Here is a 27927-nt window from a genome sequence, read left to right on the forward strand (position 1 = left end):
GGGTGGGGGGTTGCAGTAGTTTTAGGTGTGGAGTGGGGGTCGCTGAAGTTTTAGTGGCGGGGTGGGGGGTTCGGGGAAATTTTAGTTTTTAGGGGCAGGGTTGGGGGGTCGGGGTAGTTTAGGTTTTAGGGGGGTCGCTGTAGCTTTAGGGGCGGGGTGAGGGGTTGGGGGTTTTTTAGGGGCGGGGTGGGGGGTCGGGTAGTTTAGGTTTTAGGGGGTGGGGGGTTGCAGTAGTTTTAGGGGTGGGGGGTTGGGGTATTTTTAGTTTTTAGGGGTGGGGGATCGGGGTAGTTTAGGTTTTAGGGGGGTGGGAGGTCGCTGTAGTTTATGGGGCAAGGGTGGGGGGGTCGGGGTATTTTTAGTGGGGGGTCGGGGTATTTTTATTTTTAGGGGGATGGAGGGTTGCAGTAGTTTTAGGGGCGGGGTAGTTTAAGTTTTAGGGGTGGGGTCGGGGTAGTGGTAGAATTGTTTTTAGGGGTGGGGGTTGAGGTATGATTGTTTTAGGGGTGGGGGAGTCGCATGCTGGAACCACGCATGCCATTCCACGCATGCCTTTACCAGGAATGCCTTTACAACGAAAAATCATTGTTAAGGCATTCGTGATAAAGGCATTCGTGGTAACAACACGGTCGTTGTTCCGACCGCGTTGTTTAGGCATGTGTGATTCCAGCATTCGTGGTTCAGACTCCTATTCAACTACCACTGCCTCTGCTGACTCCTACAGTTTATAGAATGTTCGAACCCAAGAGATAATAGAAGGTCTGATGACTCTTGGGGGTGCAGGCAATGAATAATTTGCAGAGCATTACACTTTAGATCTAACGCACATTATCCCATCTTTGAAATATTTTGCAGCAATGCCAAACAATTCCTACTATAGTATGCATGGCTTCTTGTTACCATTTACATATTGGATTCAGTAGATGAATTTGCAGCATGTCAATGCTTGGACACTGTAACTGTTCAGCTGGAATTTGCACAAAGGTCAATACGCTAATCGCTCATTCATTGCAATGCGAAATGCATGCTTATATACACATCTTATGCTGTGCATGTATTTAGGCAAGCCAAGAAATGTGAGTAAAAGGTCCAGTCTGATGCCGTTCAGTGCTTTAGTGCATTGTTGCACCTTATAGTGGCTTTGCACAGCTCCTCCTGGACTTTTACCAGGTATTATAGTGGAGGCATTCTAGGACATGATGTAGAACAATAGGGAACAAAGGAAACATGAGGTGACATTAGGGGTAACATGTTTTGGTCTGATGCTGTCTATTTTCATCGCTTGGACTTTATAGCGAACTTTGCACTCAAGTAGACTTGTCACTATTCGATAAAAGCCCAATTGTAGCTGTTGTATTATGAGGGAGGTTTGAGCAAATGTTTTTTTAGCCTGAGGTTTTTATCCCATTTTTGCGTATTTTACCAAATTTTACTTTGTCACACCTGCACTTTGCATTTGATTTATGGAAGGGGCAGTGTAAGACGACGGGCAACAATGGGGAAGGTGAGAACACGGGGTGATACTGTTGTCCATGAAGAAGTTCATCTTCTCTTTGTGTCTCTTTTATGGTACCCTTGCCTTTTGCACATCTTACACTGTCACATCTGCACCATATATCTGGTTTTAAGGAAGAGCTAGTGTAAGATAAGATGGGAAACAATGAGAAGATGGGGTGATACTTTTCCCCTGAAAGAGGTTACTGTTTTTTATCAACGTGTATGCTTTTAACTTATTGTTTGTGATGTGCAATTTAATGATTTTAATTAACCAAAATAAACTTGGCAGTGTCAAACTGAGACTTTAGATCTCCTTGCTGGTTGATCATGGGCTCCTCACGCATGTTTCTTAGGAGTTGGCATCAAAATACAGGAAAATAAGTTCTGAGCTTGCAACCGGTTTTGTACCATTCCACGAACATCCTGAAAAGGCCACACTGCATGATCTCACTTACATCCTCAGCAATGTGTAACCATGCTCTGAACTTTAGCAGGTTTAATGAGAGTCACTATGCTAAATCATTCTCCATGACTGAACTATACCCTCTAGTCTGCATCATGCTCTTGATCACCTCTCTCCAGAACCTTGCACTGCATTCTCTTAGCCACATTCCAGACACCAATGGCCACTCTCTTTATGCCTTTAATTATTTTCTGTACATACTCAGACATGCCCTATTGATTCCTAGCACAACCTTGGTCATGGACTCCCCTCTCCCTAGTCCATGTTCTACATAACATGAGATATTGTAACATTTCTGAATTATTGGGATGGAGTCAGGGGAAGAAATCAAGCTTCCAGAAAAAGTGATTCTTGATATTAAATCACACGTCTTAGGAGTTGGTTATTAGAAGAGACCTAAAGGGAGGAAAATAGTCTGGGAGCTCTGCCGTGAAGTTACATAACAAAAAACCGTTCTTACCTCTGTCTTCTTTTGATCCTGACTTGAGTGTGTGGACATCTGGGGGTTACAATTCCTTGGACTCCTTTTATGTATGTCTCTATACACAGAACTAACCAATGACATATCAAGCATTGATGACCAACACACTGCCACAGAAGCTCTGACAGAGTCTGCCCAGCAGAGTTATCAACTACTGTCACATTTAACATGTGGGAAATGCTTGGAACCTTCTGGGCTACCTGCAGACGCACAACATGGCACCCACTGATAACTAAGGAGTGTGTTACTTTATGTGAGGTGCTAATTCTAAGCTCTGAAAGTCCAGCTGCTCGCAATTTGTCACAATTGCATTTCTCCAGATGTAGGATAACTGATACAACACTGTCAAAGTCAACTAAAAAGGGAGGCAAAGATTTTAAGCTGAAAACAATAATGTTCCTTTATCTCTTGTTTGTTCTGATTCTGCAGGTCCTAAAATTTGATGCCTACTTCCAGGAGGTTGTTACCTTATCTCAAGAAGAAAGTTACAGGATCCGTCCAGTTGAAATTTACTATTACCTGGAAGATGACAGTATATCTATAATGGAGCCCACTGTCGTTAACTCGGGAATCCCTCAGGGAAAGTTCATGAAGCGTCAGAGGCAGCCCAAAAATGACTGCGGTGACCACTATCACTGGAAAGACCTTAATATTGGAATTAACGTTACCATGTATGGAAAGACCTTTCACATTGTAAATTGCGATGGATTCACACAGGTAGGAATCTTCCAGTTTTACAATCAGCATGCATATCAATATGTTATGTTTTTTTCCTTAATATTTTGTCGACTAGAAGAAGCGTGTTAATTTTTTTTTTATTATTAGCTATCAGGTTTAACAAAAATGAACATACTGTAAAAAATTTTACATCTAAAATTGGGAAAAAAGAGATCCATTGCATTATATGTCAGTGTCAAAAAAGCACAAATGTATGTATATCTGTATGTATATCTGTATGTATATATATATACATATGTATGTATATATATATATATATACATACACATATATATGTATATATTTAAAATTATACCTTATATTTTTCATTTCACAACCATAAAAGAAGGTGCCTAGGAATACACAGAGGTAATGTATGTGAACAATCTGAATTTGCATACATTTTAGGTGTCTCTGATCCAATCCCCATCAAGCTGATTTCATCTTGATCTGTGAGTGGATATAGGAGATGCCAAGGAGTTGACCATAACATCTGCTTGAACCAGGACACCACATCCAGTGAAGAGTTCCTGGAGACATCTAGAGGATTTCAAAGCAGCAGACATCATCCACGAGTCTTGTTGTGCCTATGGCTTATCACCCGTGGCCATAAAGAACCATGAGCTGAGAATACGTATGGATTATCACAAATGGAGGATCCAAGACATTCCAGTCCACTACAAGATGCCTCTTAATGTTGTTGACCTCAACACTGGAAGCTGCTAGGATTCAGTATTAGGACACAGGAACAGATGCAATTCCATTCTCCTACTTCCAGTCGAAGACAGCACAGGCTTTAAAGACATTTGTATGCTCCTCTGGTGCACCATCAGTGGCAGGCACAACTCAGCATATAGTCTCAGGGCTTGATTTAGGAGGTAGAAATAGTACAATAGTATACAAACCATAAAAAGGTCAAAGGCCCATCCACCCACATCATCGTTCTGCCAGTGTATTTTTCATTGTGGCAAAATCAGTTGCTCCTGTCGTGAGGAACACCCATTTCTTAACAAGCAGGCTTACAGAAATGATGCTGGACCCGACACCCGGTACCCTGACTCCTGGCATTACTTTTATGTGAGATCATCATAATAACCATGGCAGTCTCAAAAAGGAATAAAATGAAATGTCCCTGGTGTGCTGAGAGAAATTCTCCTTTGCATCTTGGACATGTTTAATGTAGGGCCTTAAAATGTACTTCCACATGATGGCTGCTCTACCATGCTAACATGACATGGTGGACCTGGTGTCATGCTCTTTATTTCCCCCTAAGCCTCCTATATGTGAATGGCATGAGCTATTTAGGGGACAAACGTTCCACTGCAGTAGCAAGGGACACAATCCGTTGTATCATCACCAGCCAGTGTGATGCAGGTAGTGCCTTGGCTGCACCAGTGGTTTGGTGGATGCATTTGGTGTATGACCTATCAAACTGTAAATTAATTTTAGTGCAACTCAGCAACATCACTGTCTTGAAAAAAGATGTAAGCAGTATAAATAGCCACCATTCAGGTGCATATTTTACCTATCTGTGCATTTCATAGCTCTGATGAAAGCACTTGGATTCTCCATTTTACCTGTTATAAATCTGTTGTTTAAAACCACGCATAAGTAGGGGATCTCTCTCCTAACTCTGTTGAGACTATGTTGCCCCTTTTGCAAACAGTAAAATGCTGTTTTGACATATACTCAGATTAAGTAAAGGCAAAACTGTCAGTAAGCCACGTGTACCATTTTCATTACTGCCAGCCAGCCACGGTATGCCCATTTTTACACCCATAATCCTTATGAAGAGTGTAAATACATTTCCCAAAATGTCTCTACTGCCTGCAAGAGGCAGAACATTTTTAATTCATGCCACTACAGTGTAAAGTGTATGAAAATATCTCACAGCCAGTGCACATAGTGAAAATGAAGGCTGACTGCACTTTGCTTTACCTTTCCCCGGAAGGAGTGACAAAGATTCATGAGGACCTGCAACTGTTTTAATTTCTTCACCCCTACCTTTCTCAGGTAACTGATGCTGATGAAGTGGTATTTCAAACCAACAAAAAGAGACACATTACTTACCCATTTAAGCAACTCCTTTGGAAGGTACATGCGTCTTTCGGACATCTGTGGATTCACCACAGTGAACACCATTTCACAACACAGAACAGACTATCTATTGCACCTGTCTTCACCATCAAAGACCATGGGCATCCCTACTTGCTATATGTTTATGCTTGTTCCAAGGAGTAAGTGCTGTGCTTTAGATGGTAGAGGGCAAATGAGCCAGGAAACTGGCCGTGGCCAGCAGCAGCCTGTCAGAAAAGAACTGCCCTTTCCAGTACTACCCTCTGCCAGACTTAAATCACCTGGTCTTACCTGGCCATTTATTACCAGTGAGGACTTTGTGTGGGAAAGTCCTGTTTAAAAGTCCCCTTTTCTTCCAAGAGCTAACCTTCAACTACATTTTGATATTCTGTTTCCTGCACACCATGGGAGCTAGCTTTATCTCTTCTTTAAACTGCAGAATTTCAAAGTCTGTCACACATGCTGGCCAAGCCCTAACGGGGAATACGTAGGAGCTAATGAGACCTCTGGAGGAGGCCATGGTTGAGCGTATTACCAGTATTGAGATGAATGCCCATTGACTACATTCAGAGATGGCAATAACGGAATTAAGTAATCCTGAACCTAAGCTACTGTGCACCTGGTGCTATGGGGCAGGGGGAGAGGCAGAGATTTTGGCGTCAGGTTGGTGTGATCCACGCCGTCTCCCACATCTAAATCAGCAGAAAGTTTCCAGGAGGAGGCAGTAGTCCTTCCCACCAATTTTTAAATGAAAGCCTTAGACAGAGCCAGATTCACAAAGGTTGAGGGCATGTAAATGTTTGGTGTTCAAAGAATAACAACTTGTAGTGTTAACTTCCACAATCTCACTCACATAATCAGGATTTGTACAATTTTAGAGTGTCATTTTGCGAAACTTGGTTTTGGTTGAGAGGGTTGAGTACCCTTCTAAAGCAGCAACTACACCGGCTTTAATTAGAGGCAACAAGTAAAGTATTTATGAATCACACAAACATGAATAATAAAGTGAAAATACAACTCAAGAAAAATCCCACACCACAAAACAACAAAGATCCAACTAGTAGAACTGGAACTACTGAATTTCATAGATTTAGGAAGAAATAGCACTTGGAAGCAAATAAAGCCAATATTAGTTATCTGGTCGCGCTTGATCAGGACCAAGTCACAAGTTTAGGCCATCCTTGATGAATTGCAGGCCGGGTAAAGAAGCAAGTTTGGTCCACTGAGACAGTACCTTATGTCCTTGAAATCAAGATGCAAAGTCTGCGCCGGCCTGCGCTGCATTGAGGAGCTGTCGAATAGGAGCTGTGATGTGTGGTCCTGCGTTAAGATGTATTGTGCTAGGCTGGTGTCGATCTGAAGCTGAGATGCAGGCGTTGAGATACATCGTATTGCGTCAGATCAGTGAAACCACTGGGGCTGGGTTGTAGAGACTTGTGTCAAATGTGTCACAATGGGTAGGCGCTGATGAAGCCACCACCCAGGAGCCCATTGTGTCCCTATAACTCACAACAGGACATCAGCTACCTGACCCTTGAGACACTCAGGTATTTCAGGAATTAAGGAGCAAGGCAGGCCTCAGGCAGCTGGGCAGTCCTGAAGGAGCTGGGTAGTCATTCTTCTGTAGAGCCCACAGGTCCAGGAGTGTTCTGAAAAGCTGGTGCCAGCTTTGAAATGGAAGAAACCTGTGGACTCCCCCCCCCCCCCCCCCCCCCCCATCTGGTTCTGAATTTCCTTCCTTCCCCTGCTCTGGCACCTAGGAGTCTGAAGTGACAATAGGCTAGTGTGAAGTTCTTTGTGAGTGTGCTGAGGGCACCCCCTTTAAAGTGCAAGTGTGGAAGGTAGCAGTTCCTCCCCTCCCATCCTGACAAGATAGCCCATCTTTACAGCCTTTCATTGGATGGGAGGAATACACAATGGCCAACTGCCAACTACACCTAGTCATGTGACCCAGGGTACAGGCTGTAGGCACCAAATGGTTAGGGCAAGAAAATGCCAACCTTCTACAAGTATTAAAATCAAACAGGGGTCATCCTTTATTCCAGTGGAACTGGGGTAACTAGGGCCTTATAAACAAAACAACGTTCCAGTAGGAATCACTTAGAAGTGCTTTATAATACTTGCGCAGGGACTAACTCACTCAGTGGCCCTGCTGACACAATTAATGAACTGCACAAACCTGTGGGCAGTAGTTTTAATCAATTATTGAATGAGTGTACATGTATATACATGTATACACATCTATATATATTATTGCAAAAATTCCAGTGAGTGAATAGGTGCTACAAGTGACGGGCAGTGCTGGTGCAAATTGTGTGCATAAACCAAATACAGAAAGTCATTATACAGTGCTCAGAACATGTAATTGCCTTAACCATATGGACATTATTATAAAGTAGAATCCAAACAAAACAATATTAAGGATTTCTTAGTGTCCAGCATCATATGCAAACACCATTAATACCAATAAGTTGATGTTTTGACCCCTGGCTGTTATTTAGAGGGGGTCTTCCTAAGGACAAAATAATAGCAACCTATATGAAGATATAGGAACTGTCAAGTAAAGTGGGTGGCACAATAAGTGCTACAGGTCCACTAGTAGCATTTCATTTACAGGCCCTGATTACCTGTAATACCACATTACTAGGGACTTACAAGTAAATTAAATGTGCCCATTGGGTGTAAGCCAATTTTACCATATTTTAGGGAGAGAGCAGGTTAGCGGTGGTTAAGTGCCTGGAGTCCTCAGGCCAACAAAAATGAATTCAGCAAAACAGGAGGCATAAAGCAAAAGGTTTGTGGGAAAACCACGCCAGGGTGTCAGTTCTAACAATTATGTTCTCTTGGGATGGTGCAAAATTCACCAATATGGTGGATTTTTCACCATAATAAATTAACGATTATGGTGTGAGTGGAGGCTTTTTAGGGTGGATCCTCTTTCATGAGTAGGTGATTATTCATAACCTTGCACCTTTGTGGGCAGTCACATGTCTCTTGCAGATACTGTTTCATTCAGAAATTGCACCTGTGAAAGATAAGAGAAACCAGAGTGGTAAATTGGTACTTGCAAAGGGAAGGGAACACCCACCAACATGGTGTGAATACTTTAATCAGAAATTAATGCTGGGTCCTCCAGATTAAAATATCAGACCTCCTGATGCACTTAAGGCAGCATGCCCTGTGGCTGACAGGATGCTGCCAATGATTGTGCACTGACACAGCTGGTAGAGGTTCTTCCTCTGCGCAATCAGTAGGTCTCCAGTCACTACGTGGGGTGTGGGATCCACAGCTTTGGCAGGCATGGCTTCCCACTCTACCAACACATAAATAAGGCCCTAAACCATCTTCTGGGAACACTAAGAGTAAGCATGGGAAAACATCTGAGAAGGGGAAAGTTTTTTTTTTTTTTTTTTTATGTACTCGTCCGAAAGCCCAGATTGGTCGAACTTTGGTAGAAGATCATTGCAAATTTTGCCACCTGCCAGCAAAAGATATCTTGGCAACTTTTTTTGAGAAACCAGCCACATTCAATGTTCTATTCCTCCAGACAGCCTAATTGGGTACCATTGTTAAGCTATTTAGCCTATCTGTATGTATCACCATCTTCTTAGATGTGGTATTTGGGAGTGCACTTTTTGCGCAAAGAGTTTGGACCTAAAATGAAGCTGGATCTGGTTGGAAAATTAATTCGCTTTTTAACTATTGGATTCTGCCTTCCTTGAAAGATTAGCTGGAGAGGCTCGGGCAGGAGTTGTCCTGTACTAGCCTGTCCAGCTAGTTCAGTATCGCAGTATAATATGCAGTGTTGAATACAGAAGAAAGGTCTAAGTACAGAAACAGCTCTGACTAACCTCTAAGTGGAATATCATCTTGGAAACAGGCTAAATCATAGAAATCACAGCTGGTCTGAACTTTAATTGATGGTCACCCATCATGGTGTTCTGGTCCCAAATGTATTGAACAAATTAGCCAAATAAGTAGAAATGTCTTTTCAGTGTCTTCCAACTGTAGGAGCAGACCTGGTTATTGATAAACACTTCTTTAAATATGTTAACATGTTTTAGAACATTGTTTCAAAGCATGTTCAATTTCTTCTTTGTTGCTGTGTTTTCAGGAATTCCTGGAAAGTGAAGGGATTGAGTTGAATCCTCCAGAAGCAACACCCCCAGATCCCTACACTGAACTCCGCAAAGATCCACCACGCACCTACATCACTCCTTCGGATTGGGACAAATTAAAGCAGTTTGTCACCATGGATCGTAAGGTAGATGAACTTAATCATATTTTGTATGTTTTTTTTTAAATTAAATGATGTGGATTACATGAAGTTACATTAATGTATGTATATATATATATATATGTATATATATATATATATATATATATATATATATATATATATATATATATATATGACTGGAGACGTTTCTTGAAATAGAATGCCACTACATTTATTCATCTTGGATCTCAACAGTACCCATCTTTGCAATGTTGCTGCAGAACCTGCACATAATCAACTGCTTACAATCTGTTCTGTTTTTTTCACCTTTCAGACAGGACACTGACCGTCCCCTCATTAGAGTTTCTACTATAGAGCAGACCTGTTTAGTTTTTTCCCTGCTCCACTTCCTTGAAGGGATTTTTTGTTATTTCCTAATTGTAATTTGCTTCAAGAAAAATAACTTGGGTTCCTCTGATGCACATCCTGTGTACAATAGGTGTAAGCAGTGCAAGCAATTCAGAAAGTAGTTATTTCAGTTAACCCACACAGAGCAAGTGTTTCATGTTTCTGTATTGCATTCAGTGAGGTCCTGTTCATTCAGTGCTGGAATTTATTTGAAATAGCCTAGGAACCATCTGCAATTAATAATTCTGGAAGTGCCCAGCACGCTTCACTTCTTGATGTGATGATGACAGCTGTCAGATTGTTATAAGGAAGATTTGGATCTGAGCTTGATCTCTGGGTTGGCAATGTCTATCAACATCAGTGACAACTGGCCTACCACTGCCACTTCAGGAAGTGGAACATCCAAGCACTTTGATTTGCAAGTACCAATTTACTAATCTAATCTGGTATAAAATGTCAGAGAGAGAGAGAGAGAGAGACGTCCTGCATCAGGACTCCAACAAACCGAATTGGAACACTCTGGCATAGGTGAAACTCATCAAGCCATATTGCTGAAGAACATAAACAGGTGCCCATTTTCTCCAACATTGGCTCTTTTACATGTTTGAATCACTCCCCGTCATCTGGCTGGAAATCCTCAATACTTTAAAATAGCAGTATACAATGCAAAAATATATACAACATTCAGTATTTAATGTAAACTGCCATAAGCCTGAAACAACAGTCTGATTAGTAACACATCTACCTCATTTGAAAGAATCCAAACTTCAGCCAATGAGGTGGAATCTTAAGCACTCCTACTACCCCTTGAGGCCACCATAGCTCAGATTGTTATTGCAGATTGTGTGTGAGGGAGTCATCTGTCAGAGCTCTGCTCTAACTTTTTATTGAACCTCAGGGGTGTGGAATTTAATAAAATATCTACTTGTCCATGGGACAGGTTGCTTCTTAAATCTATTTGTCCTGTAAAAAAATCTACTTGTCCTTTTTGTGCCATGTAGTGCAGCGACATATTATGGCAGCAATCTCATATGTAAGAGCTCTGATAATAGCCTCTCTGATTATACCAGGGCTACAACTATAGTAGGGCTTGAATACTTGCAATTTCAATCCCTACTATACCAATTTCCTTATTTTGCCATCTTTCTGCAGATCTACGTACTGGGGCTGGAGGAAGCAATAAGCAATAGTTCCGGGGCAGGAATGCCTTTGAGTCTGCAAACCAACTAATGTTTTAAGGATTTTCTCTAATATTTTCCCATAATGAGAAAGGTTGGAAATTTACTCCTGACAATGGCAAAAGTAGAAGTTATTCCAGGGTTGGGAAAAAAAGTGGTTAGAGGGAAAGTGAACTTGTAAACGCTCAATAGATTTTCACATGAGCAAATCTACATATGCATATTTACTCGTGCTAAAATACAGTTAACAAATATTTTTCTAGGAGTATGATTTCCTGGTCTACTTCTGTAAGTTCTTGTGAATTCATGAAAGCCACTAATTCAAATACATATACCATGGATGCACTTTTGTGACTTTCTTTAAGAATTGGGTCCCTAATTAGGTCTTACGTTAACAAAGACATTTTGTTTTTATAAAACTTCTATTTCTCGTTCCGTATATCGCCTGGCTTTACTGTGAGTGATCGCATTCTGCTCTTCCACAAGGAGCATATTGGCACACAAAGTAGTTTTGTTCAGTGCCAGGAATTACTGTGGCACCCAGTGGCGTAACAAAACTAGAGGGGGCCTCCTGCAAAGAACATGGAGGCCCCCCTCCAACTCACCCAGGGCAGGTGCTGTGCTGAGAGGGCCCCCTGGAGGGGGCTGGGGTGTCTTTTTACACCACTGGTGGCAATTTGTGCTTTTTGGGACCAAAAACCTTTTTTTCTTTTTGCCAGTGTTTGTTACAATGGTGAGAGTGATGGCAGCTCCCACAATCAATTATTACAAAAGCCATGTCAAAACAAGACACGCACTGATGAAACCAAAAGACGCTCACAAAAAAATGTCAGATTGGTTGGCTTTGCCAGTGCTTGTTTATTTTCATGCTTCCCATAAGCTTAATGGTTACACTGATTTTTCAGGAATGGGAAATACTAGCATGCATCAACACATTTTGCTAAATGACGCTTCAAAGAAATAGCACCTAAATATTCATAATAGGAAAATGTTTTTTTTCTTACTTGCATTTTTTTGTGTACATTTTATTTTGAAAGCAAATAATCCTCACTCTTGCTTACAAGCTTCTGCAAACATTTGCATCTATTCAGAGAGCATTCTGGGACCATTAGACTTCATACTGTTGAACTTTTCAAACGTGCATCCACTGTCAGTAGCGCAGTGTGACCTTAAAACATTTATTTACAGCGCTCTCCCTAATAATGAAGGCTTTTCATTAATGAACCATAAATACAAGTTCAAACAGCATTAACATATGGACGCATTGCCTCAACTGCAGACAGTTTCCTTCTCTGTAAACTGTCAATGAAAGGATTTGTGCCGCAGGGGTTTGGGCCCACTTCTCCCAAGGACAAAATAAACATGAAAACTTGTTGCCCCTGACCCCAAGCAATACGTACCGGGCGTTCAGGAATTCCACATCCCTGAATCTGAAATGTTTCCATTTTGGTCTGTCCTGGATTTGAATCAGCCCTATTTCAGCTCTACTGTACTGTGAGTTGTTTTTATGGAAGATTGTTTCAATTTCTGCACCTGGTAGCTCTTTGGTCTGACAAGCAACTGTCACCAACTGTCACCATGGGACACAAGCCGAAACCTGTTCATCTTGTGTCAGCAAGAAGATTTACACTGATGACCTACACTCTCAATATATTTAGGCCCTGATTGCTTTTGCGTCAAAAAATGAAGCTAACGCGGCATAAAAAAGTATAAATCAGGGCCTTATTGTCTTTATCCTAAACATAAGCCAGTGCATTGCAAGATTTGTACGTCTTTCTCCACTGAGAATCTTAAGGACAGAGAAAAGAGGTTGGCATTATTTCTGATGAATAAAGATAATTTCTGATGGATACAACTACCTGTGGATTCCTCACCTAATGAATTCTCCCATGGCGCCAGCATTCGACGGAAATCTTCTTCCTAGTCTCTGCACGTCGACGAGGACGTCACTCTAGCCCACGCGACGCCGTCTGACGTCATACAGGCAATAAGAGGTCCTCGACAACGTGCCGACGTCAGTTCCCTTTTTTCCGTGCATTCGAAACGGTTATCTTCGAGGGAGCAACTGTTACTTTTGTGGTTACAGTGTATTTTTGCTGCGTAGTCTTTCGCTGTGGTAATAATGTCGCAGAGAAAGTCTGGATTCAAGCCTTGTCGTGAGTGTGGAGGCAAGATGTCAGTGACGGATCCTCATTCCGACTGCCTTTGGTGTTTGAGCTCCGACCGCCTTTGGTGTTTGAGCTCCGACCACGACGTCTCGACTTGTGATTCATGCCAGCACATGAATCCAAAAGCCCTCAAGGAACGTGAGGCGAAGCTGTTTATGGCAAAATCGAAAAAGGAGAAGCATCACAAAAAGTCTTCTTCGCCAAGACATCGGCGTCATCGAGACTCCCAGCGCCGTAGAGAATCTCGGCGTCATTCAAAGGAGACTAGTTCCAGGTCTTCGGATCGGCGCCGAAGGACATGGGAGATCAGTCCCACGGTTACGCCGCATTCTTCGACGCCGTTGCCCTCTCCGGCGTCTCCGACTTCACCTGGACAGGCGTCGGTGATTGAGGTATTGGAGCCTCAGGTGTTATCTCCGGCGTCGCAGACGTCGAGGCCGGCGTCGGGGTCGCCTCCGAGACAGGCACCCCAGTATCCGGCTTTACCCACCCCTGGAGCCGATAGTTCCGCATTCTTGAATGCGATGTATGCCATCTTCCAACAGATGGCTCCAGGGGGTGCTCCGGCTGGGCCTTTGGCCTTTTCATTGGGTGATCCTGCGCCTCTTCGGCCGGCACCCTTTATGCCCTTTCTCCCTTTTGGGAACGTGGGCTCGGCGCCGGTGTCGGCGCCGGTGGCCGCTCCGGTGGCTTCAGAGGGATTGGCCCCGGGGATTTCCATCCCGTCGACGTCGGGATTTCGGCCTGTGACTCCGGTGGGTCCATCTGCTTCGACTGCTCTTTCGTCGCCGCCGAAGTTACCTGTGGCGCCGGACGCGGCATCGGTGGCTTCTGAAGATCGGCGCCGATCTTCGACTTCGGCGGAGGCATTGTCGACTCCGCGTATTGAACAACGGCTTCATTCGAGGAGACGTGCTCTCCGTGTATTAGAGGAGCAGGAGTACCAACGAGCCCTGGAGGAAGGAGAGCTAGAGGACTCGGGTGATGGGCTGTGTGGTCTGGAGTCGGCCAGTGGGCTGGACACTTCCCCTGAGTGGGATCTTTCGTCTCCGGGAGAATATACTGAGGAGGCTGCTTCCTTTCACGCAGTGGTACGGAAGGCAGCTAGTTTTTTGGACCTGCCTTTGCCGGTGGTGGAGGCTAAACAAAACCTTCTAACAGAGGTGCTACATCCGGCCTCAGCTGCGGCGGAGCCTCTTTTGCCATTTAATGACGCTCTGCTGGATCCGGTGTTAGAGGTGTGGAAGAGGCCGGCATCTTCCCCAGCAGTTCACCGAGCCGTGGCCAGGAGGTATCGGGCGGCTCCAACTGACCCTGGTTTTCTGTCTAGGCACCCTACGCCGGAGAGCTTGGTGGTGCAGGCCTCCTGTTCATCCAAGTCAGCGCCTGGTTCTTTCCCGACGGTGCCTGGGGACAGAGATTCAAAGAAACTGGAGGCGCAGTCCAAGAAGATTTTTTCGTCCTGCAGTCTGGCGTTGAAGGCCACCAACGCAACCTGTATCCTGGGGAGGTATATTCATGCTCTGATGGATGACATTTCCTCATCATTTACAGAGCTTCCCCAGGGTCTTTTGGATTTTGTTTCAAATGCCCAGGCTGCTGCGACCCAGATTATCCAGACTGGACTGGATACGACCGACTCGGTAGCCAGAGCAATGGGCACAACTGTGGTGGCAAGGAGGCAGGCCTGGCTCCGTAACTCGGGCTTTTCTGCGGATGTACAGTCCACATTGTTGGATCTCCCGTTTGATGGGGACAAGCTGTTTGGAGCCAAGGCTGATTCGGCCTTGGAACGTTTTAAGGAGAGCAGGGCCACGGCTAAGTCGTTAGGGCTCCAAGCTCCTTCTTCCACGGCCTCTTCCAGATTTTTCAGGAGGTTTCGTGGATTTGGGCGTGGCTCTTCCTCCTCTTCCTTTCGGGGAAGATATCAGCAACCTGCCTCTTCCCATCCCTATAGATCTTTTAGAGGGAGAGGTAGGGTCCGCACCAGAGGAGCCTCTCAGCAGCACTCTGCCTCTTCCTCATCCTCTGGCGGGGTGCAGCAGGGGAAGCAGCCTTAGGCTTCCACCATTTCCCACTCACTCCTCTCCTGTAGGGGGAAGATTACAGCATTTTCTCACCAAATGGAAGACTGTTACAACGGACACTTGGGTTCTCAGTATTGTGGGAAAAGGCTACACCCTTCCCTTTCGGGAGTTCCCGCCCCTCATCCCGCCCCGCCCTTCTTATTGTTCAGAAGAACACCTCCTGTTGCTAGAACAGGAGGTACAAGCCCTCCTTTCAAAGGGCGCGGTGGAGTTGGTCCCAGAGCAGGAAAGGGGTCGAGGATGTTACTCAAGGTATTTCCTGATTCCCAAGAAGGATGGTCGTTTGAGACCAATCCTGGACCTGAGGATCTTGAATTGGTTCCTCAAGCAGGAAAAGTTCAAGATGCTGACCCTAGCACAGGTGCTTTTGGCGTTGAACAAGGAAGACTGGATGGTGTCTGTCGACTTGCAGGATGCTTACTTTCATATCCCGATACTCAAGTCACACAGGAAGTATCTCCGGTTTGTGGTGGGATCGCAGCACTATCAGTTTGCGGTCCTTCCGTTTGGTCTTACTTCAGCACCTCGACTCTTCACGAAGGTGATGTCGGTGGTTGCGGCAGAACTCAGAAGGAAGGGGATAGCAGTATTCCCTTACTTGGACGACTGGTTGATCAAAGCCAAGTCCCCGGAGCTTGTGTCGCATCATCTGCAGTCAACAACCCAGTTGTTGTTCGACCTGGGTTTTTCGGTGAACGAGCCCAAATCTCACCTAGAGCCCTCTCAGCGCCTCCTGTTCATAGGGGCAGTACTGGATACAACATTGGGTCGGGCCTTTCCTCCGCCTCAGCGGATTCAAGATATTCAGGATTTGGTTCCAATGTTTCGAAATGGAGCGGTAGTTCCAGTCCTCAAGGTCCTTCGTCTGCTCGGTCTGTTTGCCTCCTGCATTCTGTTGGTCACGCATGCTCGCTGGCACATGAGGGCTCTTCAGTGGTGCCTCCGAAGGCAGTGGTCTCAACACAAAGGGGATCTAGAGAGTACTGTCAAGATCTCCAGAGATGCTGCTGTGGATTTGAAGTGGTGGATTGCAAGCAACAATCTTTCACAAGGAAAGCCGTTCCAGCAGTCGCCACCAGTGGCCACAGTCATAACGGATGCTTCCACTCTAGGGTGGGGAGCTCATCTGGGGGATCTGGAGATCAAAGGCCTTTGGTCTCCAGAGGAACAGATGTTTCACATCAATCTGTTAGAGTTACGGGCTGTACGTCTGGCTCTCAAGGCCTTCCTCCCTTCCCTTCGTGGTCAGTCGGTACAGGTCCTAACGGACAATACTACCACGATGTGGTACATAAACAAGCAGGGAGGAGTGGGGTCGTACCTTCTCTGCAGAGAAGCTCTTCGACTATGGTCCTGGGCAAAGGACCATCAGATTTGCTTGATAGCAAACCATCTGGCCGGAGTCTTGAACGTGCGTGCGGACAGTCTCAGTCGCCAATTCTCGTCAGACCACGAGTGGCGTCTCCATCCAGATCAAGTCCGTTTAATCTTCCAGAAGTGGGGGTTTCCTCGGGTAGATCTGTTTGCCACTCGAGAGAACGCGCATTGTCCGTTATTCTGCAGCCTCCAGTATCCGATGCAGGGAGCATTGGGGGACGCGTTTCAAATAACCTGGTGCGGCCAGTTGCTTTACGCGTTTCCTCCCATACCCTTGATTCCTCGAGTATTGAGGAAGATTCGCCAGGACCGGGCTCTAGTCATCCTAATAGCTCCGGATTGGCCAAGGAGGGTATGGTACTCCGACCTTCTCCAACTCTCAATGTGCCCTCCGCTCCGTCTCCCTTTCAGGGCAGACCTCCTCTCGCAGTCGCAGGGGCAGGTTTTACACCCCAACCTCCAGAGTCTGCACCTACATGCCTGGAGATTGAACGGGGCAACCTGAGTTCCTTCTCTCTCCCGCCTGAGGTAGTGGATGTTATATTAGCGGCCAGGCGACACTCCACTAAATCTATCTACGCTAATAGATGGTCTAAATTTGTTGCGTGGTGTGGAGAGAGGCAGATTGATCCTTTGCATGCTCATCTATCGGACGTTTTGTCTTTTGCTCTGTCTCTAGCGCAGAAAGGTTGTGCAGTGGCTACCATTAAGTGTTATTTATCGGCCTTGTCAGCCTTCATATGTCTTCCAGACCAACCATCAAATATCCTCCAAAGCCATTCGTTATGCCGCAATGGGATTTGTCCTTGGTCCTGACTTTCCTTATGGGGTCCCCTTTTGAACCTATGCATTCTTGCCCCTTAAGGTATTTGGTTTTAAAAACAGTCTTCCTGATAGCTATAACATCAGCAAGGAGAGTGAGTAAGTTGCAGGCCTTATCAGTAAAGCCCCCTTATACAACTTTTTATGGGGATAAGGTGGTGTTGAGGACCAAGGCTGCTTTCCTCCCGAAGGTTGTTTCACCTTTCCATTTGGCTCAGGCAATTACTTTGTCCACGTTCTATCCTCCGCCTCATCCTTCCAAAGAGGAAGAAAGACTGCACCGTCTGGACCCAAAGAGGGCGTTGAGCTTCTTTATTGATAGAACAAAGGATTTCAGGCTGGAGGATCAGCTGTTTATTGGATACGTGGGCAAGAGGTGACTATCATTGGAATGGGCTTTTCATTAAACTCTTCATTATTTTCAGTCTTCAATCCCACTTAAATATGGTGAAGGGTATCTTTTCCAGTACTTGGTAGTTGTTTGTGCTTATGTGGAATATATTTGATGAAATTTCAGCCCTGATGAAGTCGATGGGGTGTTCCCAAGACGAAACACATGTTGGCTGTGAGGTCGGATCAGAGGGACACCGAGAACACGATTCCTTGACTGTATTGGTGACTTATTGATGTATTGGATTCACTTATATCGACGCATTTGAAGAACGAAATGTGGAACAGAGAAAATAAACCACAAGACTGATTAATTATGTTTTAGACTACAGACGCCTCTTTCCTTGTCGGAATGAACTTCACACAAAAACTGTGATATTTTGTTTTGTGTTATTGGATTTTCTAGGATCATTAACATTGATTTTGCTTGATATCTTGATACTTATCAATGTTACACGTATAATGATTTAACGAGTGCCTCATTTGTTTATTGTTTATCTGATTTGGTTAGCCAATCAGTTTGGTGGTTAGGGGTGGTTTTCCTCATGAGTGCACCGTTTTGTGAACTTTGAAGAATCATACATTTCCCTTTGTCTTTTGAAGCTCCAATTCTCCTAAACTTAACACCCTATCTCCTTTTTTCTCATTGTCAGCAGGAGTACTAGTCTGGAAGTACTTGAATAGATTCAAGGTAGAAACTACCTAGATACTATAGAGAGCCAGATGTAGTCCAAGGTCCAGTGACCATTTTTTCAACGTTACAGTAAATGATGGATACTTTTACTAAGTTGTTACTGCAGCAACCAACTTATATTCCTAACATGGGCTTGCCTGCTACTCCCACCCTCCTCTTCCTCAAACTGTTCCTTTCCCAGTTTCACCTCCTAAGAAGCCATAACTGCTACCTCCTCCTCCAACACTAAGAGGATCGGTCCATGGAGAAAATATGGATGATGTTTACTCTAATGGTTCTACTTACTCTAATTTTGAAGAAGATGAAGGTGAACTACCACTAGATGGTGATGGAAGGGATGAGGTTGGCAGGAATTTTATCATCCCAGGTGGAAACGATGGATCAGTTCTACAAGATACTCAGGATGATATATCTAAGTTTCATTTGTTGATTGAAAGAGCTCCTAAGAAATTCAGCCTAACAATAACCTATGTGGATCAACCATGTTTTCTCTATGACTTTAAAGAGCAACCTCGGAAATATGTCAGATCTATATCTATAGTTGATTATGTGTGGTCAGAAGGTCTGAAATTTTTTAAGACACCTGCTACCATTCTAGCTATGAAACCTCGTCTGTAAAAGAAATTTAAAGCCCCAGATTCAGCTCCATCTTGGCTCACTGGTCATACTAAACTGGATTCAGTAATTGCTTCAGCAGCTCGAAGAAGAACCAAGACCCCAATAATGCTGCCATCTAGTCCGCCAGATAAGGATAGTAAACATATTGATAATCGGGGCCAGAGAATTTTCTTCTATAGCAGCAACATCAATTAAGACAGCCAATGCACTGGTGATTATAGGTCATTATGATCGCCAGATGTGACATGATATAGCTCCATTACTAGATCTTATTCCTGAGGATAAGAGGAAAACAACAAGAGCTTTCCTAAAGGAAAGGGAACTAACCTCTTCTTTCATTATTGATGCGCAATGGATGCTTCAAATACTGGTTTTCCTGACTTAGCAGTAGGTACTGTGCTAAGAAAGCAAAGTTAGTTAAAATCTACAGCTTTATGCCCTGATGTCCAATCTAAAATTTTAGACATCCCTTTTGATTGGATAGCTCTTTTTGGTAAACATGTTGATGAACCTTTGCAAGGCCTTAAAACCAACACTGATACAATAAAGGTGTTGGTGCTGTTGCAGTATAACAGATTTGGGACATCTTCTTTTCATGATTCATGAAGACTACAACATTTTAGAGCAGGATTCAACCAGTTTGGAGGTCAATGGCACCCTTATTATCCTCAAAGACAGTCTGGATGTGATCAAGTATACTCCTTTAATCAAAACCAAAGGTAAACACATGTGAGGTCTGCAGGAAGAAGGTTCCTCACATGTGCAAACAAAAGATAATCAGAAGAGAGCCTGACTCCCAACTTGTTTCCTCCTTTCCATCAGTTTCTCAGAAGTGGTTGGGGTGGGGTGGGGTTTCCCGTTTTGCTCCCGCATGTAAGAATATAACATCAGAGTCAGTGTTGCAAATTGTCCAGTCAGGCTGTACGTTAAAGTTTTTTCCGAGTATTGCTGATGATGCAGAAAGGGGATTTTTTGACCTCCCTGGACCTTCAGGGTGCTTATTTGCACATACCCATTCATTGAAAACACAGGAAGTACCTTTGATTCTCTATAGCGGGTCAGCACTACCAGTTCAATGCGCTTCCTTTTGGGCTCAAACCAGCACAGAGAATATTCACCAGATGTCTCGCTCCAGTTGTCTCTTTCTCAGGAAAAAAGGTTACCAGGTGTTCCCACACCTGGACGACTGGTTAATCAACGCGCCAGCCACAGAAAAAGCAGAAGCTTCCATTAAACAAACAAAGATCCAGTTTCTGGGAGCAATACTTGACACTCAGTTGGGAAAAGCCTTTCCATCGGCAGAAACAGTGAGAAAGTTACAGACATTGTCAAAGACTAATGCTGGAAAGCAATTAATCAAAATGAGGCACTGCAAGTCCCTGATAGGTATGATGGCTTCATGTATGTGTCTCTTTCCGTTTTGCAGGCTTTGTATGAGACCTTTTCAGCAAGAGCTGGATTTGCAATGGAAGCAGGGGGAGGGATCGTAGGAAGATATGGTCCATGTCACAAGGTGCTTGAAACAAGCTCTGATCTGATGTAGAATTCCAGAAAACCTAAATGCAGGTCTTTCTCTTATACCAATAACAGAAATGATGTTACTCACCATAGATGCATCCATAGATGGATGAGGAACCCACCTGCAAGAGCTTTCTACTAGCCTCTTTTGGTCAGACGCAGAGAAAAAGCTGCACATCAATGTGTTGGAACTCCATGCCATAAGACTAGGCTTGCAAGCGTCCCTCCACAGATTGGCAGGTCATTGGTCCTAATCTGGACAGACAACACAAAATCCATGTTCTACATAGCAAAGCAGGGAGGGACAAGGTCCAAGATCCTCTTAAAATTAAAAGAAGCTCAGATGCTGTGGAAATGGGCCATTTCTCACTGGATAGCTATTGCAGTGCAACATCTGGCAGGCTGCCAGAACGATCAGGCAGGTGTGCTCAGCCGGCAAATGACGGATTGTCACGAGTGGGAATTAGAACAGAAACAGGTGGATTACATCTTCAATCAGTGGGGTCACCCCACAATCGATCTGTTTGTCACTCTGAACAACAGAAAATGACTGTGCTTTGCAAGCATGTTTTGGCATTCAGGGATGATGGGCAATGCGTTCAGCAGGTCCAAGATATCTGCCTACTCCTTTTCCCCAGGGCATTGAAGAAAGCGAGGATAGACCATTGCAATCTGATCCTCAGTGCTCTAGCATTGCCTCGCCAGTATTGGTATAGTGAGCTACTGTAGTTGCCAGCACGGACAGCCATTCCTTTGAAAGTGCATCCTAGGATATTGTCCAGAAATCAGGGAGTGATTCTTAACAATGATCCCAGTTTGCCAAATTTGACAGCATAGTACCTGACTACCTAGAATTTTGCCATCTTGATCTTTCGCAATAGTGTAAACAGATTCTGGTGCAGGCTCGTACTCCAGCGACCAATATGACTTACAATGCCGAGTGTAAGCATTTCTTTGTCTGGTGAAGAAATAATGGTAATTTTCTGCTTCAAATAAAGCCTTCTCAGATCCTGCAGTATTGTTACATTTGGCTACAAGTGGTCTCAAATATTCTTCAGTGAGGGTCTATCGAGCTTCAAACTCCAGGTTTAGAAGGACTGACAGTTCAATGTCTACTCTGTTTTCTAAAAGGATTATTAAACAATCTATGAAAGGTCTCTTCAGAGCTTTTCCACCTCTTCAGTATCCTCCAGGACCATGGGAGCTTAATACAGTCCTTAATTAACTGATGTTACCTCCTTTTGGGCCGATACATAGAGCGGACCTAAAACTTGTTTAATGTAAGACAGCACTACTCTTAGCTCTGACATCCGTTAGGAGAGTTGGAGAGATTCAGGCATTCACCTTTCTCCGGTTCACTAAGGATAAAGTGATACTCAGAACCAACCCTAAATTCATTCCTAAAGAGCCTACTGGCTTCCATTTGAATGAGACTATTGTTCTTAGATCCTTCTTTCTCAATCCATCCTCACCAGAGGAAGGATCATTACATTTGTTAGATTTGCGTAAATGCCTCACGTTCTATATAGACAAGACAAAGGAGATACGCACATCAGACCAACTATTTGTGTATTAGTTGCTCAACCATGAAAAGGTCAAGCTCTGTCCAAACAGGAGCTAGCTCATTTGCTGTCAGCCTGTATTGTTTTCTAAAGCCAAGGGTTCTCTTCAGGGAAGACTGAGAGCACATTCCCTAGGGGCATGGCTTCAACTTCTGCACTCAATGCTGGGGTGCCCTTGAAAGACATCTGCCGTGCAGCCACCTGGAGGAGCAGGCATACTTTCATGAAGCATTACTGCCTAGACATTGATGCAGAAGCTGATGCAGCAGTGGGACGGGCCCTCAAGACCTGACTACTCGATGAGCCTCTGAGGCCTGCAAGCACTTAGATACCTAATTGGATGATTAGCGGCGCTTTACAAATCCTGATTGATTGATTGATTGATGATTGAGTCCTGATAGACCTATTTCATTAAAGATGAGCCTGTTTCCCTCTTTGTTATTTTCTATAATGTGTACCGCTTGTCATTCTGATTCAAGTATGTCCATGTATATAAAAGATCCAATGTTTTAGAAGAAAATAGTTACCTGTAAATCCAGTTCTCCAAAATTTTTATCTTTTATATACCCATATGCAAACCTCCCTCCTCCATGGTCAGATGCTCATTATATTCTATTCTCACACTTCTGCTTTGAGATCTGAGCTTTGGTGGCCTGTAAGGGGAGTAGGAGTGCTTAAGCTTCCACCTCATTGGCTGAAGTTTGGGTTCTTTCAGATGAGGTGGATGTGTTACTAAACAGACTATATTGTTTCAAGCCTATGGCGATTTTATGTTATATATTGAATGTTTCACTGTATACTGCTATTTTAATTTACCTGAGGTTCTCCGTCTGATGAAGGGGAATGGTTCAAGCATGTGAATATATAAACGATACCAATGTTGGAGAACTGGAATTACAGGTAAGTAACTAAGGGCCTGATTTAGATGTTGGTGGACGGGGTTACTCTGTCACAAACGTGACGATATCCCGTCCGCCGTATTACGATTCCATTATATCCTATGGAAATCGTAATGCGGTGGATGGAATAACCGTCACGTTTATGACAGAGTAACCAGTCTGCCAAGATCTAAATCACACCCTAATTTCTTAGAGTTTGAGCTATTCTCACCAGTGGGTCCTACTTCTAGTTTGTCGGTACCAGTGTTTCCATGAATGCATGTGGCAGCAAAAAATATTCAAAAAATGCCTGCTTCTTATTGACTTAAAGATAAGATCTTTTTCACAGTTCTTTACCAGAACCAGCTTGGGGAAACTTTTCATCCTGAGCAAAGTCCCAAAAAACACAAAATTGGAAAGTTGAAGAAGAAAGGCCCAAATTGACACTAATCAGAGAACTGGTATTTTCTGATTGAAATGACAGCAACATTTTAAATATTTCCCTCATACATTCCCTGGTTTTGGAGACTGGCTCATTCAATCTGCTCCACTTTGGAAACCATAATTAATTCTGGTTCAAATGAGACTTTGAGTCAGCTTCATTCTTCTCCCTGCTGCAACTGAACAATTACAGTAGTAGAGGTCTGAACAGCAGCCCCTCTTTTCTCAATGGGTGATTTTCGCTGGAAACATTCTGATGGCACCATACTGGATCCATAAGATTGTTACGCCATAGCCCCTGACTGCTGCAAGATGGCGTCATGCAGCTCTGCGTCAACCGCTATCCGATAGAGACTTCTGGCTGCAGCTTCCTTACCTTAGAATTCCCTGGCATCAGCTTAAAATCCGGGATATTTCTGCTGAGCAGAACCCTCTGCGCGCTGTCGGGTGGCATCGTTCGGATCCGCGTGTGTCGCCTGGCTCCGCGTGGCGTCGTCAGCATTGTTGGAGCAGTCTGTGATGTCACGGTTGTCTATATAGACGCCACCTCGGTGCGCGTACGGCAGTTCTTTTCCTTCCGTGCCGGTTAAGCACAGATCTGGACAAGAGCTACCCTTCTTCGACGTTCGTCAAGGTCTTTTTGACTGTTTGAAGTCATGTCTTCAAGAAAGACTGGGTTCAAGCCATGTGGTGCGTGTCATCGCACCATGTCGGTGACAGACCCGCATTGTGTTTGTTTTTGGTGCCTGGAGAAGGACCACGATTCCACCTCGTGCTCCGACTGTGGGGCCATGGCGCTGAAAGCCTTGAGGGAGAGATCCCTTAAGCTTCTTACGGCCCGACAGCCGTCTTCGGTCAGCGCGACTCAGAGGAGGTCACAGTCCCGCAGTAGGAGGAGGTCGCAGCACTGCTCCCGGAGCCCCAAGACCTCTTCCTCGCATTCGAGGTCATTCGAAGCTAAGAGGCACAAGAACAAGAAGTCCAAGCGGACTTCGACTTCGCCACGTCCGTCAGCCGACGAGGCGTCTAGGGAACGTTGACGTTCCGAGCTCGGTTCTGCGGAGCCGTCGCCAGGGTCGACTCCGCGTCTTCCCCCTTTTCTGGGGACCGGTGCAACCCCCGCTCAGATTAAAGAATTTTACGAGGCCATGCGTCTCGTTCTTGAGCAGGCTGCATTCTCGGGTGGGTCTTCGGGTCCCGCTGGGTCAGCAGGGGCCCCTTCGGGTTTGACATTGGCGGCTTTGGCCTCGGCGCCTTTGGGGACCCCAGGATCCAATACCGGATCCGGACCGGCGCCAGGTCCGACGTCGACGCTTCCTCCACTGGCACCCACCGGTGGTAGCCCTATCCTCATTCCGGATGATCCGGAGCTGAAGCGACGTCGTACGACGTCCACTTCGGCACTGATTCGGCCCATATCATTGTCTGAGCATTATTTAGAACAGCTAGGCACAGGAGAGGAATGGGAGGGGTCTGAGGACCCTTTGGAATATGACCTGGAACTGGGCTGGTCTGAGGATCTAGGGGAGGCCAGAGAACTGGACACATCTCCAGATACTGGCATGCTCTCTCCTCCTAATGTGGCTACGGAGGAGGGTGCTTCATATGCTATAGTGGTGCGTTCGGCAGCTGAGGTCTTGGACCTAGACTTGCCTACGGTGCCAGTCAGGACGAATCTCCTGACACAGGTGCTTCAACCGGGGGTGACAACATCAGAGCCGATGTTGCCCTTCAATGAGGCCCTAACAGACGTCCTTCTGGGCACACAGTCCAAACCCAGCACAGGGTTTTATGGGACTTTATGGGATACAGTGGCACAGGTGCTGCCCCAGGTCCCAGAGGGCGTACAGGACACTCTCACCCAGGCTGTCAAGGATGGGAGAGATGCGGGGCGTGGCCTGACCGCCGGGCAAGATGGCCGCCACTTAGTGAGGCATTGCCTGGCCCGGTGGCGTTTATCCGATTATTTCCATATCCGACGGTGCTGGCGGGAGTGAGCCTGGCGCGTTCTGTTCAGAGAAGCCCCTGGGCTGCCTTCGGCGGCTCAGGAGCAGCGGAGAGGTCGGAGCCGCGGTAAAAGGACGCGGGCGGGCCTGCTGACGGCCGCGCTCGTGCGGACAGACCGCGGTGCGGGCGAACAAGAGTGGATGCCCTCGGCGGCTTCTGGGGAGTGAGACCGTGCATGGAGCTGCGCAGGGCGCAGAGCGGGCAGGCGGACTTGAGGCCCACGGCTGCTCCCGGAGGTAGATCGGGCGCGGGACCGCGCCAGGGAGCCATTCGGCGACATGGTCGCGTCGCGGCCCCACAACGAGCTTGGCCCTGGTGACGCTGGTGCAGGGGTGGCTCCGACGGGCCCCGAGGCTGTCTCTGGGCCCGGCGGCTTAGACGGGTGAGGAGGAGGCCCGTAAGGAGACCAGCCGACGTGGTAATACCTCGAAGGGGCCCCCGGGGCTCGTAACTGCACTTGCTTGGTTCTGGAAAATTGTCTGAACATTCGGGTGGACCCCTCGGGCCGCCAATTAAGCGATGTGAAGTGAGGCCTGGCGGAGAGCGGTGAAGGCTGTGACCGCGGGGGCCCGAGGAGGGTGTACGAGTGGCGACTACCCGGATGGATAGTGCGGGCTGATTGGGCCTGTGAGGACAGGCTGATGCCCTGGGATCCCGTTGCTTGATGATCCCTGCTGCTGGAGCGGGAGCCCACGGTGAGCTCCACGCTAACTTGAGAGGTCTCTGTGGTCCAGATCTTCCTTCGCTTGGCTTTACTCACCTGGACCTGGTCGGAGGTGTTGGAGTAGGGTGGAACTATGGGTAAAACGGATCAACGTCAGGCCAAACTTACCCTCGAAGGGGGGAAAAAAAAGAACGCTGCTGCCAGCTCCCAGCCCTGTGAGGAGCTGAATGGAGAGGATAGCCCTGAGGCATCGGTGAAGTCCATGTTTTTAGAACTTAAGGCCAGCCTGGCGGGCATTGACACCAAATTGGATCATGTCACCGAACAACTTGATCGCATTAGGGCGCGCGTAGACGATCACAACACCAGGCTTGAGGCCTTGGAGTCACGTACATCTGAGATAGAGGATGCACGCCAGGGTGACAGGGATCAGATCGCACGTATGGATCGAATCCTTGAGGTCATAGGTAACAAGAACGAGGACTTGGAATCAAGATCACGCCGCAATAATATTCAAATTGTGGGACTGCCGGAGGCGACCGATATGGGGCAAATGGAAGACTTTATTGAGCAGATGCTGTCTGAGCTGTTCGCCGGTGAGCTCTCTCGGATGCTGGTGGTTGAGAGAGCTCACAGATCTTTGGGACCCCGACCCCCTCCGGGGACTCCCCCACGTCCAATTATTGCACGTCTATTAAATTACCGTGACGCTGTACTCTGCCTGGCAAGGGAGAGACGTCCGTTGCTCTATAAGAACTCAGAAATAAATTTCTTTCCAGACTATACACTCGGTGTGCAGTCCCAGAGACGTGCCTTTCTGCCGGTTAAGCGACTGCTATCTCAGGCGGGAGTGAGCTTTGCCCTGTTATACCCTGCCAGGCTGAGGGTGCGCCATGAGGGTAAGATGCACTACTTCACAGACTTAAAACAAGCGACCAAGTTTGCTCGACAACTGCCGAGGGAGCGGGAACCTGCAGAGCGCCGCGGCCGTGGCAATGACGGCGCTGCCTTAAGTGACAATGACTAACATGCTCCGATCGACCTGACACCCATTGTTGGAACCGCGGGGGCGTGCCGGCTGCTCCTTACCTGGCCCCGTTTGGCTTAGTGACTGGCGACTGGCCCACGGGCCCTCTCTCCCGATGCCACCTGGGTGGAGAGATAATAGGCCGGTCATAGCCCCTGGGATGAGTCCTGTTATTCACTGTTCTTGCTTTCGAAGTGGGTTTTGGGGTCAAGCTGGGTGGGTAATTGGTTGGGTCCGATTGGGGGGCCTGAGTGGGCGGGGGGTGGGGGGTTTCTCACATGTTAGTGGGGTACTGTTCCTTCATTTATGTATGAATGTTCTATTTGTTTCCTTGCAAACTTTATGGCAGGTGGGGATTGGCCTTTGTGTGCAATACTGGCTGACTGTGGATGGGGCCGAGAGGTGAGGAAGTATCTGGGATCAGATGTTTGACTTGGAATGTGCGGGGGCTTAACGACAGTAGGAAAGCTCGACTTGTGGCTGCATATGTTAAGAGACATGCAATTGATGTATGTATGCTTCAGGAGACACACCTAGTGAAGTCCACAACACACAGACTAAAATCTGGGTGGGTAGGTGAGATGCATTGCTCAACATACTCAGGTTACTCACGCTTTGTCGCAGTCCTTGTTCGC

At 45.9% G+C, this 27927-nt stretch overlaps 1 protein-coding gene across 1 annotated transcript in view; it reads left to right on the forward strand.

Annotated features, from left to right (window-relative positions):
- EFHC1 (EF-hand domain containing 1) overlaps positions 1-27927 on the forward strand; it is a 206612-nt gene that overhangs the window by 37621 nt on the left and 141064 nt on the right. Inside the window, exons 3-4 of the mRNA XM_069236146.1 lie at positions 2871-3158; positions 9349-9498. Coding sequence (XP_069092247.1) covers positions 2871-3158; positions 9349-9498 — 438 coding nt within the window. The remainder of the gene's footprint in view (positions 1-2870; positions 3159-9348; positions 9499-27927) is intronic.

Source organism: Pleurodeles waltl, chromosome 5 (genome assembly GCF_031143425.1).
Source record: "Pleurodeles waltl isolate 20211129_DDA chromosome 5, aPleWal1.hap1.20221129, whole genome shotgun sequence".
In the NCBI taxonomy this organism is placed as follows: Eukaryota; Metazoa; Chordata; class Amphibia; order Caudata; family Salamandridae; genus Pleurodeles; species Pleurodeles waltl.